General features: G+C 44.4%; 1 protein-coding gene across 17 annotated transcripts in view; it reads right to left on the bottom strand.

Annotated features, from left to right (window-relative positions):
* Window positions 1–19,962, bottom strand: part of RBFOX1 (RNA binding fox-1 homolog 1) — a 1,465,188-nt gene that overhangs the window by 1,309,021 nt on the left and 136,205 nt on the right. For all 17 annotated transcript variants that reach the window (XM_083414161.1, XM_083414137.1, XM_083414127.1 and 14 more), the window contains exon 2: window positions 9,200–9,259. In XM_083414161.1, coding sequence (XP_083270287.1) covers window positions 9,200–9,259 — 60 coding nt within the window. The remainder of the gene's footprint in view (window positions 1–9,199; window positions 9,260–19,962) is intronic.

Raw genomic sequence — 19,962 nt, forward strand, 5'->3', positions numbered from 1 at the left:
CTTTGCAAGCAATTGTAAATAGAAGCATAGAGGGGAAGCTATATTTCAAGGAAAACGTGCCCAAAATCTGTTTCCATGGCACGATTATCTAAGAACGAAGGGGCAGATTGGATTGGTTTGCATTTTAATGCAAATTTACCTAATTTACATTTCCCAAACCTGTATGCAAACTGTAACACAGCTATCTTTCAAAATTCACACTTTTCCCAATTTTAGGATGCCGTTATTCAACCCAAAATATTTACAGAAAAAGGCATGTATCAGAGGAAAGTGCATAAAAATGCAGAGATCTGTGAAAGTAATATCCAAAAATTCATATCATTAGAGAAAATTGCTTGCAAAAATGTGTGTACTGGGTAAAATTGCGTACAAAAATCTGCATATTGGGAGAATGTGCACTCAGATTCCCAGTTTAGCATCTGGACTAATGGCATTTACTGAACTCCGACAATGCTTCTTGCTGGCCTGGACAGAGGATACTAGGGTGGTGGTAGGAGTGGGAGTGTGTATAGAAAGCAGCCTATTGTGCAAAAGTCAAATTCATATGTTTTGCTCTGCCCAGTTTTGCTTCTGGATTTGCCCACCACTGGCGTGTTGCCCCTAGAACGTTGGAAATGTGGTTCTTGGTATGGGGAAGAAAGAGATGGGTGCAAGAAAGAGAGGGTTTTATCCAACATTAGCCATATTCGGAGCAGACTCACTAAAATTAATGAGCATGACTTACTGAGGCTGAATAATTTCCATGAGTAAAATGCAGTTGACTAAAATCCAGAGAGTGCTGTGTGCCTGTGTAAGTTTTTGGTATATATGCTGTATATACATACATGTATGTTATCCATAGGGCTATCATGAGGCCCTACAAGAAGTGTATTGACTAAACAAAGTTAGCTACCACAAGTTTGTGTGTGTATATAGCTCCTCACACAGGTGGTTTGGGCTTCCTGTTCCCATTTGCACTCCAGTGCAGTTGACAACTGGCAACTAAAGAGCTTAAAAACAAGCCCATGTTGCATGCATGACACACTAAATGTGCCTTGAAACCTTGCAACTACCTTTTCTGACCAGACATCTCCCTTGCTGGACCAGAGCAATTGCTGTCTCTCCCTTGAAGACGCATGGTCAGGTAATTTCAGGTAGCTCGGCATCTCATTTCCATTCAGATCACAGACTGCACTCCTGCAGCAATTTTATTTCTTGGCAAAAAAAAATAGACGACGAAAAGGAGAAAAATCATTATTGCCTACATTGAACTACCTTTAAGACTTCTCTCATCCAGCCAAACTCTTTTCTCATAGTCTCCTGATTAAACAAACAGACCCAAGCATGATTGTTTCTTGTTATCCAATATCAATATTTTGCACAACTTTCAGAAATAGGAAGGAAAATAAGGGCACTTTAGCAGAGGGCAAAACACTGCAATAAATAGTGATATAATTTTCAGACATTGAATGGAAGCCATCACAGCCCATTTGGCTCTAGAGGGAGATTGAATGCCACTAGAAGTATTAAGGGATTGTTTGTTTTTCCAGAGGGAAGCGCCACCAAGTGACTTTTGCCTGTAGATATGGCTACCATATCATATATACTAGGGGTGGGGAACCTCAGGCCTAGGGGGCAAGTGTGGCCCTCCAAACCTCTCCATCTAGCCCTTGGGACCCATCCAAGCCCTTGGGACACACCCTCTCGGCAAGTCATGCCCTCCTCAGCCCTGTTTTGCACTCTCCTCAAGTATTTTTGCCAGGCTGGGATGTGTCTGGGAAACTCTACTAATGTCCTTTGCATGCCTAGATGGAGGACAGAAAAGAGTGTGTAGCACTCCTATGCAGAGCTAAAAAATTAATTTGCTGCTCTGTCCGCTATTGCCTTTGGCTCCATCCACCACCTGCATGTGGCCTTCAAAAGGCTGCCCAGAAGGAAATGCAGCCCTCCAACAGAAAAAGCATTGCCACCCATGATCTACTGATAGCAGACTCATTATCTGAGTGTGGAACTTTATCTAGCCACTTGTTTTAACTAGGCACATCCCTCTGTTTGCTATGTTTGTGAAGGGCTTTCTACAATGGGGGTCACACAGCTGAGGTTTGTGTCAGAAGAGTAGGGAGAGAACTAATTTTAGGGGACTCATTATTTTAACACAGAGATATATATTGCCTTGTTATTCCTGATAAGGATACCAAGATGGGAAATTGGAGGAAACTTAAAGGCTGTGCTTGGGCAATGCTCTCCAAACTGCAGGGGGTAGTGTTTTACTGGATTTTGGGGAAACTCTTGCGAGACCTGGAATGCCGGCACTCTAGCCTGCTGCTGGCTTTGACTTTGCAAGGGTGAGGGCCCTCTGCCTAGGGGCCAAATGTGGCCCTCCATGTTTCTCTATCTGGCTCTCAGAACACTCCTTAGACCACACCCCCTTTCCAAGCCACACCCCCTACTGGCCCTGCTTCTCACTCTCCTCAAGTGTTTTTGCTTGGCTGGAATGTGTCCTCAGACTCTGTTAATCCCACTTTCTTCCTGAGATGGAAAATACTGAAGGGTGTGTGTAGAAACTTCTGACTGTCAGGCTTCAGGAAATCCGATCCCTCCCACGCTGGACAGCCAAGAATCAGATAAACAAGAAGACCTCTAACCAAGTCTTTTATTCAATATTCACAGCAAGAGGCTTAGAAAAGGTGCCTCTATTTCAGTAATGGCATTGCTCCGAGTCAAGTCCCACCTCCTCCGTCTCTCCTATTCTACATCATTCCTGTGTCAGCCAATCTGTGCTTTCTGCCTCTGAGCTTTCTGTTCTCCTACTCTCAATGTCCGCCAAGTCCTGGGAAAGGAGAGGGGTCAGGAATGCTTCTAAAGACACTGAGTCTGTCAGCTGTCTCTCCCCTGGTGCTTCTTCTTCATCCTGCCCCTCTCCCAATATTTCCCAGCTTCTGCCTTCTGCAGCCTCTGAACTATGACCTTCTGGGAACCACTGTTGTAAATCTATACTGTCCTCCTCTTCTCGGGAACGTTAAGGAGGAGAGGGCGGTCTCCATCATTCCTCCTCAGTCCAGTTCCTGACACTAACATACCATGCAACTGCAACATTTGCATTTTAAGCTCTACCTGCTTTTACCTCTGGCCTGCTCATCACCAGTATGCAGCCCCTGGCAAGTTGTCTAGAGGGGAATATGACCCTCTATCTGAAAAAGGTTTCTCCCCCCCCCCCCCCATACACACACCTGGACTATTGATTGGGTTGAACCAACACTAATCCGAATCCCTCTTTGGCCTATACCAGCTGTAAGAAAATAAGAACCTGCTTGATCAGGCTAATGCCCCATCTAGTCCAGCATCCTGTTCTCACAATGGCCAACCATGGGCCTTCAAGCAGGATCCAAGCTCAAGGGCACTCTGCCTTTCTAGCAACTGGTATTCAGAAACATTGCTTACTCTGATTGTGGAGGTAGAGCATAGCTTCCTGTTAGAATTCCTGCTCCATGATTGCAGTCATGGGACTGTTGTCTTTCACATGACGCCAGCCATCTGGTGCATGGTGGAATGCAGTGGGGCCTGGGGGGGTTATAGGCAGGAACACTTGCAGGAGAAAGAGGGATGGTAAATGGAGCAGTCTTGGCTCTAGAACCAAGGAAGTACATAGGCACAGAGGAGGCTGTTCAACTGGTGCAAATGGGACAGCTGCCCCATCAAGCTCAGTCTGCCCTCAGCTAGCCCCCAGTTGCCTGCCTTCATACTTTCAAGCTGCCCAGGGTTGCTGCCTCACTGTCAGCTTCCTCTTCCCGAGTCTGCAAAACTCAAAAGGGAGGGGGAAGGAAACAAAACCAGAATGAGTTGCTTCTGCCTGTCATGTGCTCTGGCTTCTTCTACTGTTGGGCTTCCTGCCATCCACCCTTTCAGTCCCAATGGGTACCAGCCTCCATTCCACAGGAAGGTGTGAACAGGCAGTTTGCAACATGCATAGTGCAATTTCAACACCAATGAAATAGTTTTATACCAACTTGAGCCAAAGGCCATCGAGTCTTTAATAAAGCATTTAACTGCTGCAAGAGGGGCAGAGGGGGATTATCAGTATTATAAAATGAGTTTGATCCCACTTTAATAGGTTTTTAAACTAGAGCAGCTGTGCCAGGAAGAGAGAAGGGGGAAACAGAGTCTTTCCCTTGGTGGCAGGCAACCAATTTCTCTTTGATCAGAGCACAAGTAAGTGCCACTCACAATACAGAAAACTTCCAGCAGCAAGCTCCTGTATTAGATTGGATGTGTGTGTGTGTGTTACATAAATTGTAACCGCTCATTAATGCCTGTTTCACAAGCCAACTGACTTGCTTGGTAGCTCTATGAATTCATGATCAGTTGTAATTCACCTCCAGCGTGGTGTGAAATAAAAATTGAAGACTGTCTGCCAAATGAAAAATGGGAATGGATGAAAAATGGGTTGTAGGCTGACAGGCACCACAGGGGTTGATTCCCTTCTAAAGCAATGAACTTCTGAAACTCTCTGTGGTCTCAACAGAGCACTTTGGTGATCAACAGAAGAGGAGTCATCAGTGTGGAGATGATATGCAGTTCTAGTACTCTGCAACATTTGGATCAGAAGAGGCCATGCAAGCCCTGGATTAATGCCTGGACTCAGTGTTTGGCTGGATGAGGGTCCACACACTTGAGTTTGAATCCTGGCAAGACAGAGCTTTTGTGGGTGTGTGGTTCTTGAACCCATATAATCAATCCAGTGCCATTGACATGCATGCATCCTCCATGCTTTCATCTAATCTAATCCCTTTCACTTCTCAAAATGATAATCGCAAAGCTGTTCTGAATCAACTCCCTTTTCGCTTTTCTTCCAGAGACTGGATGTTTACCAACATCCCTCTTCAGGAAGCTACAGAATCATGTCTAAGGCACAATCCAAGCAATGACAAAGATGCCACTTTCATCTGAAGCCAAATGAAAAATGGAGTAGGATTGAAGGAGAGGGAATTGCATTATTTTCTACCTTGCTTGGATGCTTCCTGGAAATCCACCTGTTCTAAAATGGCCCAGCAATCAACCCTCTCTTCTCTTGTTGGCTAGCAGCCTGAAATTTGCCTGTTGCATATTTCCTATCTCAAGGATGGTACAAATACCAAACTTAGAATTTATTTATTTATTTATTTATTTATTTATTTGATAAAACTTATACATATACCGCTTGCTAGCAAAAACCTCTCAAAGCAGTTAAAAAGAAGAAAAAACAGTGAAATGATGGGGGGTGGGAACAGTTAAAACCAACTAATTGAAACCTTCAACAATAATTAAAACAAGAAGCTAAAAACCTGATTAAAACATGTGTCAACATTCTACATGTCTGGATAGGCTTGTGTAAACAAAAAGGTTTTTGTGCAGGTGTTAAAAAGACTACAGTGAAACAGTAGTCTGGTTTCTGCCTGGTTTCAATAGGCAGGGAGTTCCAAAGCACAAGAGCCACCAAATTAAAAGACTGATTCCTTACAAATGCAGAATGAGTATCACATGGCATCTAAGCGCCTAAGTGCATGGATCTAAGTAGTCAAGTGGGGTAAGGCAATCATGCAGATAAACTTGTGTTCCCAGCAAACAGCATTCAGAGGCATACTGCCTGTACCAGAGGTGTGGGTGGAGGGAATGTCTCCCCACAGCCAAGGGACTGCACCAAATCAGATCTGTTCCACTGCAAGTGGGCAAGGTCACGTGAGGAAAAGATAGGTTTAATGTTTCCTCTTTGCAACCTAGTGATGTAGGATAACGTGCATAAACTACTGAATATCAGAGCACATTGTTTTCTCTCTGAAACCACCGTTTTCTGTTCTGTGTGTGTGTGTGTTTTTAAACCTGCTTATTTTCATCCACTGCCTCTGCAAGAACAGCGTCAGCAGAATTGCACCCAGATGTTGGCGTTGCTGATGTGCATTCAGAGGAATTTGTGCTGAATACCAGCTATCAAGGCACACTTATTATGCAGTACACAAAATCTCAGGAGGAGCAATACAATTTGTGCAGCTATCAGTTGCTCCACACGGTCTCACAATTAGATTTGCCAGGACAGCAGAGGCTAGCTTGTAACTTATTTGGGTAAGTAGCATCTTTTCCATGAGAGCAACATACGGCACAGTGATGTCCTCCTTGGCAAATCCTGCCTTCATTAAGGCTGTATAACTGGATAGCATCCATAGATCACCCAGTTCCAGCAAGCAGAACAAACCATTACTCCATCCCTGGGGTTTGAAAAGGCCACGGTCCACCAAAGCGCCCTCCCCATCGGCATTATATCATTTTGCAAGACATGTCCCTGCTGTGTTGTGATTCAGTCTTCTCATGACAGATACAAATTCCTCACTGCCCGTCCCACTACACCAGTGGACAGCTGAGGACATAGCCCACCCAAACAAAGCACCCCAAGTAAGGTGCCCATGTCATCAGCCTCTAAACACCACCCCAACAGTCAACACACAATGCTGCTTCTGCCCTTGGGTGAGGACAAATTTTCCACACCCTGGGAAAGAAGACTCTAATGTTGTTTTTTGCAGGGGAGAAGGCAGGGATGCCATGTGGGGGATGATTACAAAGGGGGAAGGATCATGATTTATAAGCCTGTGCCACCTAAAACTCTTCTCTCTCTTCATGGCACCTTCCCAGGGGCGTAGCTACTTGCTCTGGCACCCACAGCGGCAGGGGCAGGGAGAGCTGCCCACAGAGTCTGCTTGGCGGACGCAAGCCCCACACTGCTGTTTCAGGCAGCGCGGGGCTCCAAGCCACTGCATCACTCCCAGGAGAGATGCATGGCTTGGGTGCACTGCAGGTCAGGCCCCACGGTAAGTGCCGCCCCCCGCAGTGTGCCATTTTGTCACCCCCTCAGGGATGACACCTGGGGCGAACCACACTCCCCCCACACCCCTTCCTAAGCCCCTGCACCTCCCTCCCTTTGCAGTGGGGGCTTGGCTAGTCACCTGTTTGGGGTCTGAATATGAATTTTCTTGGGGGTGTCCCAATTGGCTTTAGTAATATTCCTTTGCATTTACTTCACACTGCTGGGAATTCTTATGGTGTGTGTTTTTCTGATTTGGTTTAATTAGCTCTTGGTCCAGGCAGGAAAGAGAATTTTAACCAACAGGTTAATTGATCTTTGGTTTTATTTGCAGATCCACTAAGTTATATTTTCATAAATATAATCTTTATTAGTATAACTACATGTCTAGTCGTCGTTAATGGAGGTAAAGAGCATCTTATGTCCACAATAAATGATGTTATGGTGAACTCAGGCATAGGCAAACCCGGCCCTCCAGATGTTTTGGGACTACAACTCCCATCATCCCTAGCTAACAGGACCAGTGGTCAGGGATGATGGGAATTGTAGTCTCAAAACATCTGGAGGGCCGTTTGCCTATGTCTGCTCTGAGTCAATCTCCATTTTGATATATATTTAAAAAGCAACACTACATGGGGATTTCATCAAATTCATAAAATCCAGTCGTGATTTTAGAAGCTATGCAAACTGCCTCTCTGAGTTAAAGCACTGGCCTTCAACTGGTGGTAGAACATCCACTACCAGGCTGTGACTTGGTTCAAGATAGGTTGCAACAGCAGTACTAAGGTAAAGGTAAAGGGACCCCTGACCATTAGGTCTATTTGTGAGCGATTCTGGGGTTGCGGCGCTCATCTCGCTTTATTGGCCAAGGGAGCCAGCGTTCAGCATGTGGCCAGCATGACTAAGCCGCTTCTGGCGAACCAGAGCAGTGCACGGAAATGCCGTTTACCTTCCTGCCGGAGCAGTACCTATTTATCTACTTGCACTTTGAAATGCTTTCGAACTGCTAGGTTGGCAGGAGCAGGGACTGAGCAACAGGAGCTCACCCCGTCGCGGGGATTTGAACCGCCGACCTTCTGATCGGCAAGTCCTAGGCTCTGTGGTTTAACCCACAGTGCCACTCGCGTCCTAAACAGCAGTACTAACACCATACAAATATATATATTAAAAGAAAGAAAGAAAGAAAGAAAGGGGACCCCAAAGTCATACTTGGGTTAAAGGTGGGTTGCTGGTCTGAAAACACTGAAGACAACAGAATCAAAACACTATTGTGGCTGGTACAGAATGGAAGGAATCAAAGATGTACCTTTAACATCAGCAATCATTGTTCAATGGTTATTTTTGCCCGCCCAATGAGACCGAGTCTCACGCACGGTGTTGAGGAGAAGGGTAAACCTGAATGTACACATCACTTCAGTACTTTAAGTGGCGCACACATGGGCATAGTCAAGTGGGGCAGGGGGCAGCTGCCCCACCCCAATCAAGGAAATCAATAAAAATACTTAACTAACTGATGTTCTCTCTCTCTCTCTCTCTCTCTCTCTCTCTCTCTCTCTCTCACACACACACACACACACACACACACACAAATCCTGGCTACGCCCATAGTGGCTCATGCATAAATTCTCCATCAGATCCAATAACAATATAGATGAACGCTTCCTGCAGCCAGGGGTTGGTCCAGTTAATCCATCCTTTTGGGGTTCCATTCTGTGTGTTCCCTCTGCTATGCAGTGTTCAAGAACAGGCAATGATGTTTCTGAGCGTCCCTCTAGAGCTAAGCCAAAATTTCCCAAAAGACATTTTCTCAGAAAGATTCTAGAATATCTGGGAGTTCTGAGCACACCCTTACTCCCTCCTATAAGCTATTAGTGGGGATGATTGGAGATCTATACTGCACTTGGCTTCCCCATCCTGGGGACATGAAATGGTGCATGATTTGGATGCCATGGGATGAGATACACATTCCAGCTATCATCTAACTGAAAACATAGCAAAAGCCTCCCCCACCTGCATTGCTTTCCCTTATTCACAAAAGTCAGGTGCACTCCATCTTGTGATCATCAATACAACGAGGGCTCAAAAGCCCTTCAGTGCAAGATGGATTTACCAGGTTCCCTAATGAACTCAAGTTGCAGCTATTCTGAACGATTTCCCTCCATCTGACAAGCAAATCACAAGTCTGCTAAAGTCATACATCTGAACCTTTGAGAACATTTAGCAAACTCTGATGCACTTATTTCCAAGAGGCGCATGATCCATCTCAGGGTTTTTATAAAAAGAAGAAGAAAAAGATTGCATTTGATGGATGATCAAAAAGAGCCACACACCAAAAAGAATGCAAAATGCAGTTACAGAATCTAATCCATTCAGCAAAATGTTTCGACTTACTGGACCTTGAGGAAGATTCCTGGCACTGCAGCCTAGCTCCATAGCATCAGATTTATAGCCCTGGAATTAAGACAGAGAGAAGGAGGCATGAGAAACTCTCATATGAGAGCAGAATTTGACGCATACATAATGGCTAGGAGTGTTCAGTCTAGATGGACCAGAGGAAAATTCTCATTTGCTGCACAGTACAATGGATGAGTCTCCCACACATCCCAAACTACCTCACAGGGTTGTTGTAGGGGGAAAATGAAGGCTACGTGTGCTTCCTTGAGTCTGCTGGAGGAGGGACAGAATAAAAAATGGGTGGGAGAAATCAAATCTCAAGGCTACCACCCTGTGGCGAAAAGTAAATATGATTTTAAACAGGATTGAGCTGAATTCTTCCCAATCCAACTTTTCTTTGGCAGCTGCTGCAGCAGCAGGGCTGGATTATGGAAATTTTGAAGGATGCAGGCTGTGGATTTACTGGGGACCCTGGTAGCAGCAGCAACCACAGTACAGCTAGGTTTCGTTTTTACTCAGGAGTCAAATCAGAGCGAGGACAGCAACTGTTGCCTTCACTCTGCTTTGGCTTCATATGTCTTCAGTCGTCAAATGTCATTGGCTGCGTGGTGCAATCATGAAGCCAAATCAGAATGAGAGCCAATGTGTGGGTAAAAATCACTTTAGAAATGGCGCTCTCCAACATGGGAGAACCCAACTGGTGCTGTTACCAGAACTACCAGTGAGTGAACTTATTGCTTTGTTGCATTTCTACAATGAGCCCAGGGTGGCATATATATTTTCCCATTTAATCCGCACAACAACCCTGTGAGGTAGTGCTGTCAGAAGGCCCACAAATAGGTAGTGTCCAGTTTCCCTCCCACTTTCAAAGTACAACTTCTAGGCTAAATAAACTGTGACGCAACCTTGGTGCTAAATTGTTCAATATAACCCCAGCAGCTACTTACACGTTGTATTCTTTTTGCCTCTCAGAAGTTCATTGTACCAGGAGTAAAAGTGAATGAAAGGACAACATATTCCCCACAGTAGCTGCCCATGGTGGTTGGCTTTTGTATGTTTAACCATTGATGTATTGCAGCTTGTTTCCTGTGTTTTCTTGAGTTTTATTGATCCTTAAATCTCCCCCTCACATTGTAACGCTTCGTAGTCTCTTCCATCACACTCAGCCTTTTCCAACCTGCTATTCTCTAGATGCTGTTGGAATCCACCATGGCTAATGGCAAGCCTTCCCCAGCCTGGTGCCCTCCAAATATTTTGGACTACAACTCCCATCATCCCTTTCCATTGGCTATGGTGGCTGGGGCTGATGGGAGTTGGAGTGGAACAGCATCTGGAGGGCCACAGCTTCCCCATTCCTTAAATCCAGACTTGCCCAATTGCAAACCCATTAGCATGCTACACACACACACAATCTGCTGCTGGCAGTGTGGAAATTTTGGAGGCAGTATATGCATTACATGTGGAGCAGCAGCATACAATAGTAAGGTATCCATGGGGAGGTGGGGTGATTTGGGGAAGACCCCCACATACTAGAACATGATATACTTTCCCCCCTGCTGTTAGGAACACATGGGTGCTTGGCCCCAAAAAATCATTTCAGAGTAAATCCCAGGCCACAGAAGACAATACTGCTCATATACCTGTCTTTAAAGCAGAATTAAATTTGGGCTTTTTGCCCCCAGATGTTAGAAAATCAGTGTATCCCTGAGGCTAAGAAATCAATGCAAGCAAGATCCATATTGCCACCTCTGAATAATACCACTTTCCAGCAATTTATTTGACTGTCTCAACCATCTATTACCATGTAAATTGTTTCACACTGCAAGGGAAGAAAGAAATAGTGCTAATCTCCCTTCAGAAAGTCATAAAATAAAGAAATCAATTTCAAGGTCAATTTAGCCTAAATAACACCTGCTACCCTTTGTGTAACTCACAAGACCTTCAGAAGCCCACTGGCAATGTCTGTAAGCGTAACACATGCTGGTTAAAGATAAGCTTTCCATACAAGTCCTGGAAGAAAATGTATCATACAGACTGAGCTGAGTGACTTCCCTGTAAATTGGGACCTTTGAGAAATGTATTTAGGTCTTGGTTCATTAAGAACTCCATTGCAGGTACGACGATTCAGAGATCAAGCATCTTTTTCTGTAATGCCCAGGCGATGTCAGGTGCAGGTCAAGTAAGGATGCAGTTACAAAGAGAGAACGTGTAACTTAAGACCAAGAAAAGAGCTTGCTGGATCAGGCCCATCCAGTCCAGCATCCTGTTCTCACAGTGGCCAACCAGATGCCCCAATAGACATGATCTCAGCACTCTCCACTCCTGTGGTTTCCATGAACTGGTATTTCCACCTACTGTCGGGCTCCCTGACTGCTGCCCTACTAGTCCCAGTGGGCACTAACCTCGGCTAGATACACTGGTATGGTGGAACCTCTGGGACTAAGGGCCATGGGAAACAAAGCTTTCCCAGGGGTTCCATATTCTAAGCATAGATGTTAGGTGCACTGGAAATGAAATCCGCCTGGGCTCCCTACACCTGAGCTGTTGCTGAGCATATTGGCAGCAACTTAAGCGCCGTGAGCCCTAGAGCATATAGGTTTCCAGACTCCTACCACCCACAACTGAAGATGCCTGACATTCATCCTGCCATTTCCAGTGAGCCATGGAAGGAATTACACATCAGCATCCAGATCACAAGTGACAGAATTAATGGGAAACATTGTTTTCCTTATGAAAATATCATACATAAATGCATGCAAAATAAAGCAAGAAGCAATTGGAAAATCCTCAGGCCAAACTCTCCCCAACAAATAACTGCGAGAGGAGAATTTAATAGCAAGCAATTACCCAAAGCTTATGCCAGGCTCCAGCAAAAAATGCACTTATAAGGTATTGTGTTCCTTGCAGTCAGCATAATATAATATCACTTTAGAGCAGGATTAAGGAAAAAAACAATATAAATCGTGTAAGCCCAGGATTAATTTTAAAATTGTATACTTTAAGTGTGGGTGGGTGGGGAAAATATTTATGTAGCTTGGCAAGCAATTGTAGGGTACAGTAAGTTTATAGGGGGACATAAGATAGGAAAAGATGCAGCTAGATTGCAATGATTTATAGGGAGTCGGAACTAATATCAAATGCACGAAAAAATGCAGCACAAGTTAGAAAAGAAGTTAGCTCGGAGTAGATGTCAACTGTGAGTACTGAGGGGCAGGGCTTGGAAGCAGCTTAGTTTTTCTTTTCTTAGAGATCGCTTGAAGAAAACCCATATTATGAGTTGCTTACATCTGTAAAATGAAATAGCAGATGCACTCCCTCCCCCGATGGGATCGGTGACTTTCTTCACTCAAAGCAGGCAATCTACCATGGAACTAGGGACCACATGAAGCTGTCTTACACCAACTCAAATCATTGGTCCATTGGCCTATGGCCTACACTGACTGTCAGATTCCTATACTCCCTAGCTCAGTGACAGAGCATCTACTTTGCATGCAGCTTCCCAGGTTCAATCCTGGCATCTTCATGTGAGGCTGGGAAGAGACCCTTTCTGAAATCCTGCAGATCCACTTCAAGTCAGTGTAGAAAATACTGAATTAGATGGACCAATGGTCTTGCTCACCCTGTAAGAAGAACGTATGGGGAGAGACAAGCCTGGTTCAATAAAAGAAGTAAGACTCCATTAATGTATTTTAAAGGGCAACTCAAAAACAAATGTTATGATAAAGGTCAGGTGGGTGCTTGTTTTTATTGGAAAGGCAGAGCAAAGGACAGGTGTCACGAGCAGCACCTGGCTTCCACTAGTTAGTCATTAATTTCAACTTTTTGCCCACTCCATTCCTTTGGGGTTCTTACACATAAAAGACCATTTTGAAGACTGGCTGCAGTGCTTCAGTTGTTTTTATTAATGCTGAATCAAAATGCCACTCCTTCCCATATTAGCGCTCTTTCTTTTTTAAAAAATGCTGCGTCCACACATACAAAGGGGTGACCAATAGTGCAATGCACATGGACACATGTATGTGGAGAGACAAAGCCAGTGAACCTTAGATGTAGGAAAAGAGGGATAATGATGAGACTTCAAGCAATCCATAATTCAAGGCAGAAGTCCCCTAAGCCAAAAGTGCATCACAGATCACACCAGCAGCATTTCCTGCTGGGAAACGTAACATTGGCTTTAGTTTCTACATTGCTCCATTCTGGAATAAATAGTTTGCAAAGGAAGGATTGTCGTTCAGCGGTAGAGCATCTACTTTGCATGCATGTTCATTCCCCAGCATCGGGTTCCCATATTTCAAAAAGTAAAAACCAGAACACCCTGAAAGTTGTTGAGCTTTGTTGTTGAGCTTTATTTTTTAAAAAATGCCAAAAGAATCCCCACGATTTTTCGATTGACTTGCCTTTCGATTGACTTGCCTAAGAGGGGACAAGAGGTTCTCATAGCAAGTGCTCAAACACCACATTTGACCCAGTAGTGGGACAGAGTGGGCAGCCTTCTCAATGCTGCATGTTGCTACAAGAGAGAGAAGGAAGGACCAGGAGCATCACACATTGTGCTTGCCCACCATTGCAATGTTTTTCTTCACAGAACCCCTTGAACTGCTTCATAGTTCCATTCAGGCTTCCACAGAACAGTTGAGAAACACTGGTCTACACTGACTGCCAGCAGCTCTTTAAGATTCCCTATAGGATTCTTTCTCAGGACTATCTGGAGATGCCAGGGATCTTGAGGGCCCCTAATTCAATTCTTGACATCTCCAAGTAGGGCTAGGAATGTCCGCTGCCTAACAGTCAGTGTAGAGCAGAGGTTTTCAACCTTTTGAGTCCATGGCTCCCTTAACCAACTACATGCTTTCTGCAGCACCCCTGTGGGCCTCAGGAGCCCAGTTATGTCACCCCTTGCCTGCAGAGCTGGCAGCCCCTCACACCTTTTTCTAACACCCTCCATTGTGGAGTGTTCCCTCAGCCTCCTCTCATCTCCCCTCTCCTTTGGAGTCCTCCAGCCAGCTACTGCTGCCACCCCTGGTCTCTGAGCTGTCCCCCCAAACCATTCGCCTGCAGAACTTATAGCCTTGGGGAGGCAGAGATGTGAGAGGACATCAGAGGAGGGAGAGAAGGAAAGAGGGACAAAGGCCAGTGTTTCTGTAGCACCCCTGACTATCATTCAAGGCACCCCAGGGTGTCGCGGCACACTGCTTGAAAACCACTGGTATAGACAATATTGAGCTAGATCAGTGCAAGGCAGTTTCCTATGTTCCAGCAGAGATTCAGCAGCATCTGCGTTGGGTTATAATTGTCTTTGCAATGAAAAAAAATATGAAATGATTTAGTGATGCACAAAAAGTTGCAAAGATTGCAGCAATGACTGGAAGGTTTGTGTTAGCACCCTTCAATGATGGCAAAACACATGTGGAAGTGAAACGGAAGCCAACTGGACCACCACCATGCCAGAGCAGATGTTAGAAGTTTAAAGTTCCATGCTGAGATTAACAAATCTTTTAGCTAAGCAAAGCTGCAACAGAATACCACTCTAGGGGAAGAGGAGACTTGAAGCATCTGAATGAGTCTACCAGTGAGCCAATGAACTGTAGTTAATAGCTACAGATTCTTTAAAAAGCAGAAAGGATTCAATCTAAAAAGAATTGAAAAATAACAGTATGTCATGTACTATTGTTACTGTGGCTTGCCTCTGGACGATAGAAGAGGTTTGGGGTTCTATTCAACTAAGTTATACTCAGAGTTGACTCATTAAAAGGAATGAACCTGCCATGTCCATTGATTTCAATAGGTCTACCCTGAGTAGGACTAGCATCGGCTTCTTGACCTCTGGTGTGTGGTCCTGTATCCTTGCCCCTGCTTCCTGGTTCTTACTTAACCCTTTCGTCCTGAATCCTGGTTCTCAGCTCCTAGCTCAAGTCATGGTCCATCTCTCACAATGTCTTCAAGGAGACCTTCAGGGAAGAATAGAATGTAAAAAGGGTTCCAAGAGGATAGAAAGTTTGAACTTTATTGTGTAAAATAATGCACCCTTCAAAAAGAAATAGAAGCTTGAACTTGGTTTCAACCATAAGGCACCAATAAGTGCATGATTAGATTAATGTTCTCAATTAAATATTATATTAGTTCTATCACTATCTTGAGTAAGTCGTTAGAAAATTATAGCATCATCAAACTCATGAAATAGTATTAAAACAAACAAGCTTAACAAAAAACAAAGGAAAGGGATGATTAGAGGCAATATTCTCAAATGTTTATTCCTCGCTACAGATGACTTTTTCCCTTAATTCTCATCTCAGGCAGTCTGAGTTTTCCAACTGGCCAAGGAACTTGGGGAAACTTGTTAGTATCATTAGTTTTCTCCTTTTTAAAATGCCACATCAGTGCCAAATAAAATATCTATTACTGTACATGATGCTTGTTGTTGTTTAGTCGTTTAGTCGTGTCCGACTCTTCATGACCCCATGGACCAGAGCACACCAGGCACTCCTGTCTTCCACTGCCTCCGACTGTTTGGTCAAACTCATGTTAGTAGTACATGATGCTATCAAGAATTAAAACAAAAACCCTAACCCTAACATGGGATGTTAAATTATATAAACCTGGCCAGGCAAAGTAGTGAGTTAACCAATGCTGATAACCAGAGGAGCTGTAGTGGGTGCAGGGAAGTGGTTTGCTGTAAGGTTCACTTCTCCTAACAAGTTCCAGTCCAATCCAATATACAACCCATTCGGAGTGTGCACATAGAGATAGATGAATTTCAGTTTCTTGATGTCTTTTTTTCCAATCTAAAATTCAGTTCATCACATTCCCACCATCAGTTTTACATTTTTTTAAAAAAAAAAGTCTGCATTTTTGTATGCATTTTATGTGCATATCGCCTAATATACTTTAGTTTCGTATGTGATGTTATCCAATATATGCATTTTTGCAAACAATTTCCCTGACACAATGCATTGTTATACATTGTACATTGTCTTCACTAATGCAGATATTCTGGGGCATAAAAGGTAAAGGTACCCCTGCCCGTACGGGCCAGTCTTGAGAGACTCTAGGGTTGTGCGCCCATCTCACTCAAGAGGCCGGGGGCCAGTGCTGTCCGGAGACACTTCCGGGTCATGTGGCCAGCGTGACATCGCTGCTCTGGCGAGCCAGAGCTGCACACGGAAACGCCGTTTACCTTCCCGCTAATAAGCGGTCTCTATTTATCTACTCGCACCCGGGGGTGCTTTCAAACTGCTAGGTTGGCAGGCGCTGGGACCGAACAACGGGAGCGCACCCCGCCACAGGGATTCGAACCGCCGACCTTGTGATCGGCAAGCCCTAGGCGCTGAGGCTTTTACCCACAGTGCCACCTGCGTCTCCTATTGTGATTCTGGGGCATACTTCCCTCCTAATACAGACCTTTTTGGGGGCTGGAAAACTGCATTGTGAAATTTGGAGGTGTGAATTTTGGATATTCAGTGACAATATCTAGTAACATCCAAAGGCAATTTCCAAGCTGATGACATCCAGCAACTGATTCCTGCCCCCGCCATCTTTTATAACTCAACAGCAGGAAGGCAACAGCTCCATTATGAAGGCTCCTGGGGCTGAAAGGTGGAGCAAAGCAGGTGGAACTAGCCGTCCCCCGTTTCCAATAAAAGAAAGTGCTTCTTCACATGGTGCATAGTTTAACTATGGAACTCACTCCCAGAAGAGGTAGTGATGGCCACTAACATGGGTGGCTTTAAAAGAGGTATAGGCACAGTTGCCCCAAGGCTATCAAAGCTTACTAGCCCAAATTGCTATGTTTTATCTCTACTGTTGGAGGCAGTATATCAGGGGTCAGCCATTGCACTCAGGTTCTGCCGCTGGGATTCCCATAGTGGCATCTACCTGGCTGTTGTGAGAAGAGGATGGCCCATTGGCTTGATCCACCAGCTCTCTTCCTATGTTCTTAACACAGAGTCTCTTTCCCCTTGATATCAGGGAACATGTGGCATGTTCCATCCTGGATCTGGCATTCTGAACTGGACAAGACAGGGATGGTCCACGGGGCTTTGAAAACTCCACCTAGTTTTTATTTACAGTGGTACCTCGGGTTAAGTACTTAATTCGTTCTGGAGGTCCGTTCTTACCCTGAAACTGTTCTTAACCTGAAGCACCACTTTAGCTAATGGGGCCTTCCACTGCCACCGCGCGATTTCTGTTCTCATCCTGAAGCAAAGTTCTTAACCCAAGGCACTATTTCTGGGTTAGCTGAATCTGTAACCTGAAGCGTATGTAACCTGAAGCGTATGTAACCTGAGGTACTACTGTACTTGTGATTCTCTATCGCCTCCTCTATTTAAAATGTAGATGGCAAACTCCTTGGAACAAGAACAGATAGGTGCATCTTTATCATCTGAAACAAAGGCACATCTGACCAATGGAAAACCGGCAGCAGCTTATATGACATCACTCCAGTCTGTGAGCTCTGTTCCCCCTCCACATTCCATCAGGCTGACTGCAGATTGTCATTAATGCCCTTAAAATTGCCCATTATCCAAAATTATCACTCTAAGTAGTATTTAATGGGTTGATTAACAATCCTGCTTTAATCATTGATTCCAAGAGCAGCAGAGGAAGATTTCTAAAAACAGCCCACCATACAATGGCCAGAGGTGCAAATGAATGGCCATTAAGGTCATTTAGCATTTCATTTGCTCAATAAAACAAACCCAGATCTCCTTCTACTCTGACAAATGGGAATTGGTGGATATTCTTCTTCCTTCCTTGGCCCCCAGCAACTGTTTGCTTGCTGTGTATGCCTTTCTGTGTATCTGCCTGTGAAATCCAATTCTGCTTACACACTGAAGCACTGAAGGTAAGCTTCAGCGTTTCCACCTAGGGGGAGAGTAGAAATGAGCTCCCCACATTGATTCTGTTTGTCTCTCTCCACACACCCCAGCCCACCACCTGCTTTGCTCTTCAGAAAGAAACAGAAAAAATAATAGGAGCTGTTAAGACAGTTAAAGGAGAAGTAGTTACATTTCTGAAGGGGTAGAAGGATTTTGGCAAAGAGCAAGGCTGTTGGTGGAGAGGTCTGAGGATTCTGAAAGGAACTGATCTGATTGGCAACTGATTAATTTGAAGATCAGAACTGACTTATGCATCAGCATTAACTATTTTCCAATACAGAAATCAAAATACATATTAAAATGCATATTTGAGGGGGGATAGAATTTTAAAAATACATATTTAAATCCAAATTATTGTGTGGAATTTAAAAAAAAATTGCAAGAAAATGCAGAAATGGGAAGAAACTGACTTATCTATTTAATTTTTTTCTCTATTGTTACATTTATACCCCGCTTTCCTCCAAGGAGCTCAAGGTGGAAGACGTGGTTCTTGTCCCCTCACCATTTATCCTTACAACAACTGTGCAAGGTAGTTTGAACAGAGACTGGTTGTCCAGAGTCACCCAGTGAGCTTCATGGCTGAGCAAGGATGTGAAACCTGGTCTCCCAAGGTCTTCATGTAACCAGCAGACCACACTGACTCTGTTGTGGGTGAACACATGTGAAAGTGGCAAGGTCAAGAAACAGACTGATTTATCCCCGGCTAGCCTTCTCCCTGACATGCTCACATGGGATGCTCAGGGGGGCTTTGACAAATGGGAAAATCCAGTAACGCAAGCTGTAGCATGTTTCTTTGAAGTAGTGTGCTTTCAGAGACTTAGAATCACAGAATTGTAGAGTTGAAAGGGACCCTGAGGATCATCTAATCCAATGTAGGAATATGAACCTGTTCCATACAGGGATTGAACCTGCAATCTTGACATTATCGGTGCCATGCTCTAACTAACAGAGCTATCCAGGACTTGTGCCACATGCAAATGGACTACACAGTTTAAATCCTCCTCCAGGAGGAGGAGGGTCTCTGTTTGCTTTGGTGTGACAAACTATCATCAATAAGTGAATTTGTTGCTTACTCAAATTCACCTGATTCCCGAGGCCCTTGCTAGCTACTGACTCCAGCCATTTGTCATAACTCTTTTGAGATAAATTTTGCACTGCCTGCTAACCCTGTTGGGTTTATCTTATTGTTGCTATCATATTTTAAATTGACTTACTATTATTATTATAAACCTTGAGATGTTTTCATAATAGGCAATAGATAAATAATTTCTAGTGAATAAATGAATAATTCAGCAGCATGGCAAATGAATCGCGCAACTATGTAGGAGCGCATTTGGGGAAGGAATGTAACTGAGTGGTAGAGCAGGGGTCAGCAAACTTTTTCAGCAGGGGGCCAGTCCACTGTCCCTCAGACCTTGTGGGGGGCCAGACTATATTTTGAAGAAGAAGAAGAAAATGGATTCCTATGCCCCACAAATAACCCAGAGATGCATTTTAAATAAAAGGACACATTCTATTCATCTAAAAACACGCTGATTCCTGGACTGTCTGCGGGCCGGATTTAGAAGGCAATTGGGCCGGATCCAGCCCCCAGGCCTTAGTTTGCCTACCCATGGTGGTAGAGCACCTTCCTTGAATGCAGAAAATCCCAGGTTCAATCCCCAGTATCTCCAGATAGGGCAGGAAGAGACTACCTGTCAGAAAACCCAAGGAACCATTGCCAGCCAGTGTAGATGCTACTGAGCTAGAAGGGCACAATGGCATGATTCAGTATAAGGCAGTTTCTAGTGTGTTCCTATGCTGATGAGCTCTCAGCTAGCTCTTGGACTGCAAGTTTATATTTTTCTGGAAAGAGAGGTAAGCTGCAAGCCAGGTGCCAAGAAT

The sequence above is a fragment of the Podarcis tiliguerta genome, assembly GCF_965153285.1.
Source record: "Podarcis tiliguerta genome assembly, chromosome: 14".
NCBI lineage: Eukaryota > Metazoa > Chordata > Lepidosauria > Squamata > Lacertidae > Podarcis > Podarcis tiliguerta.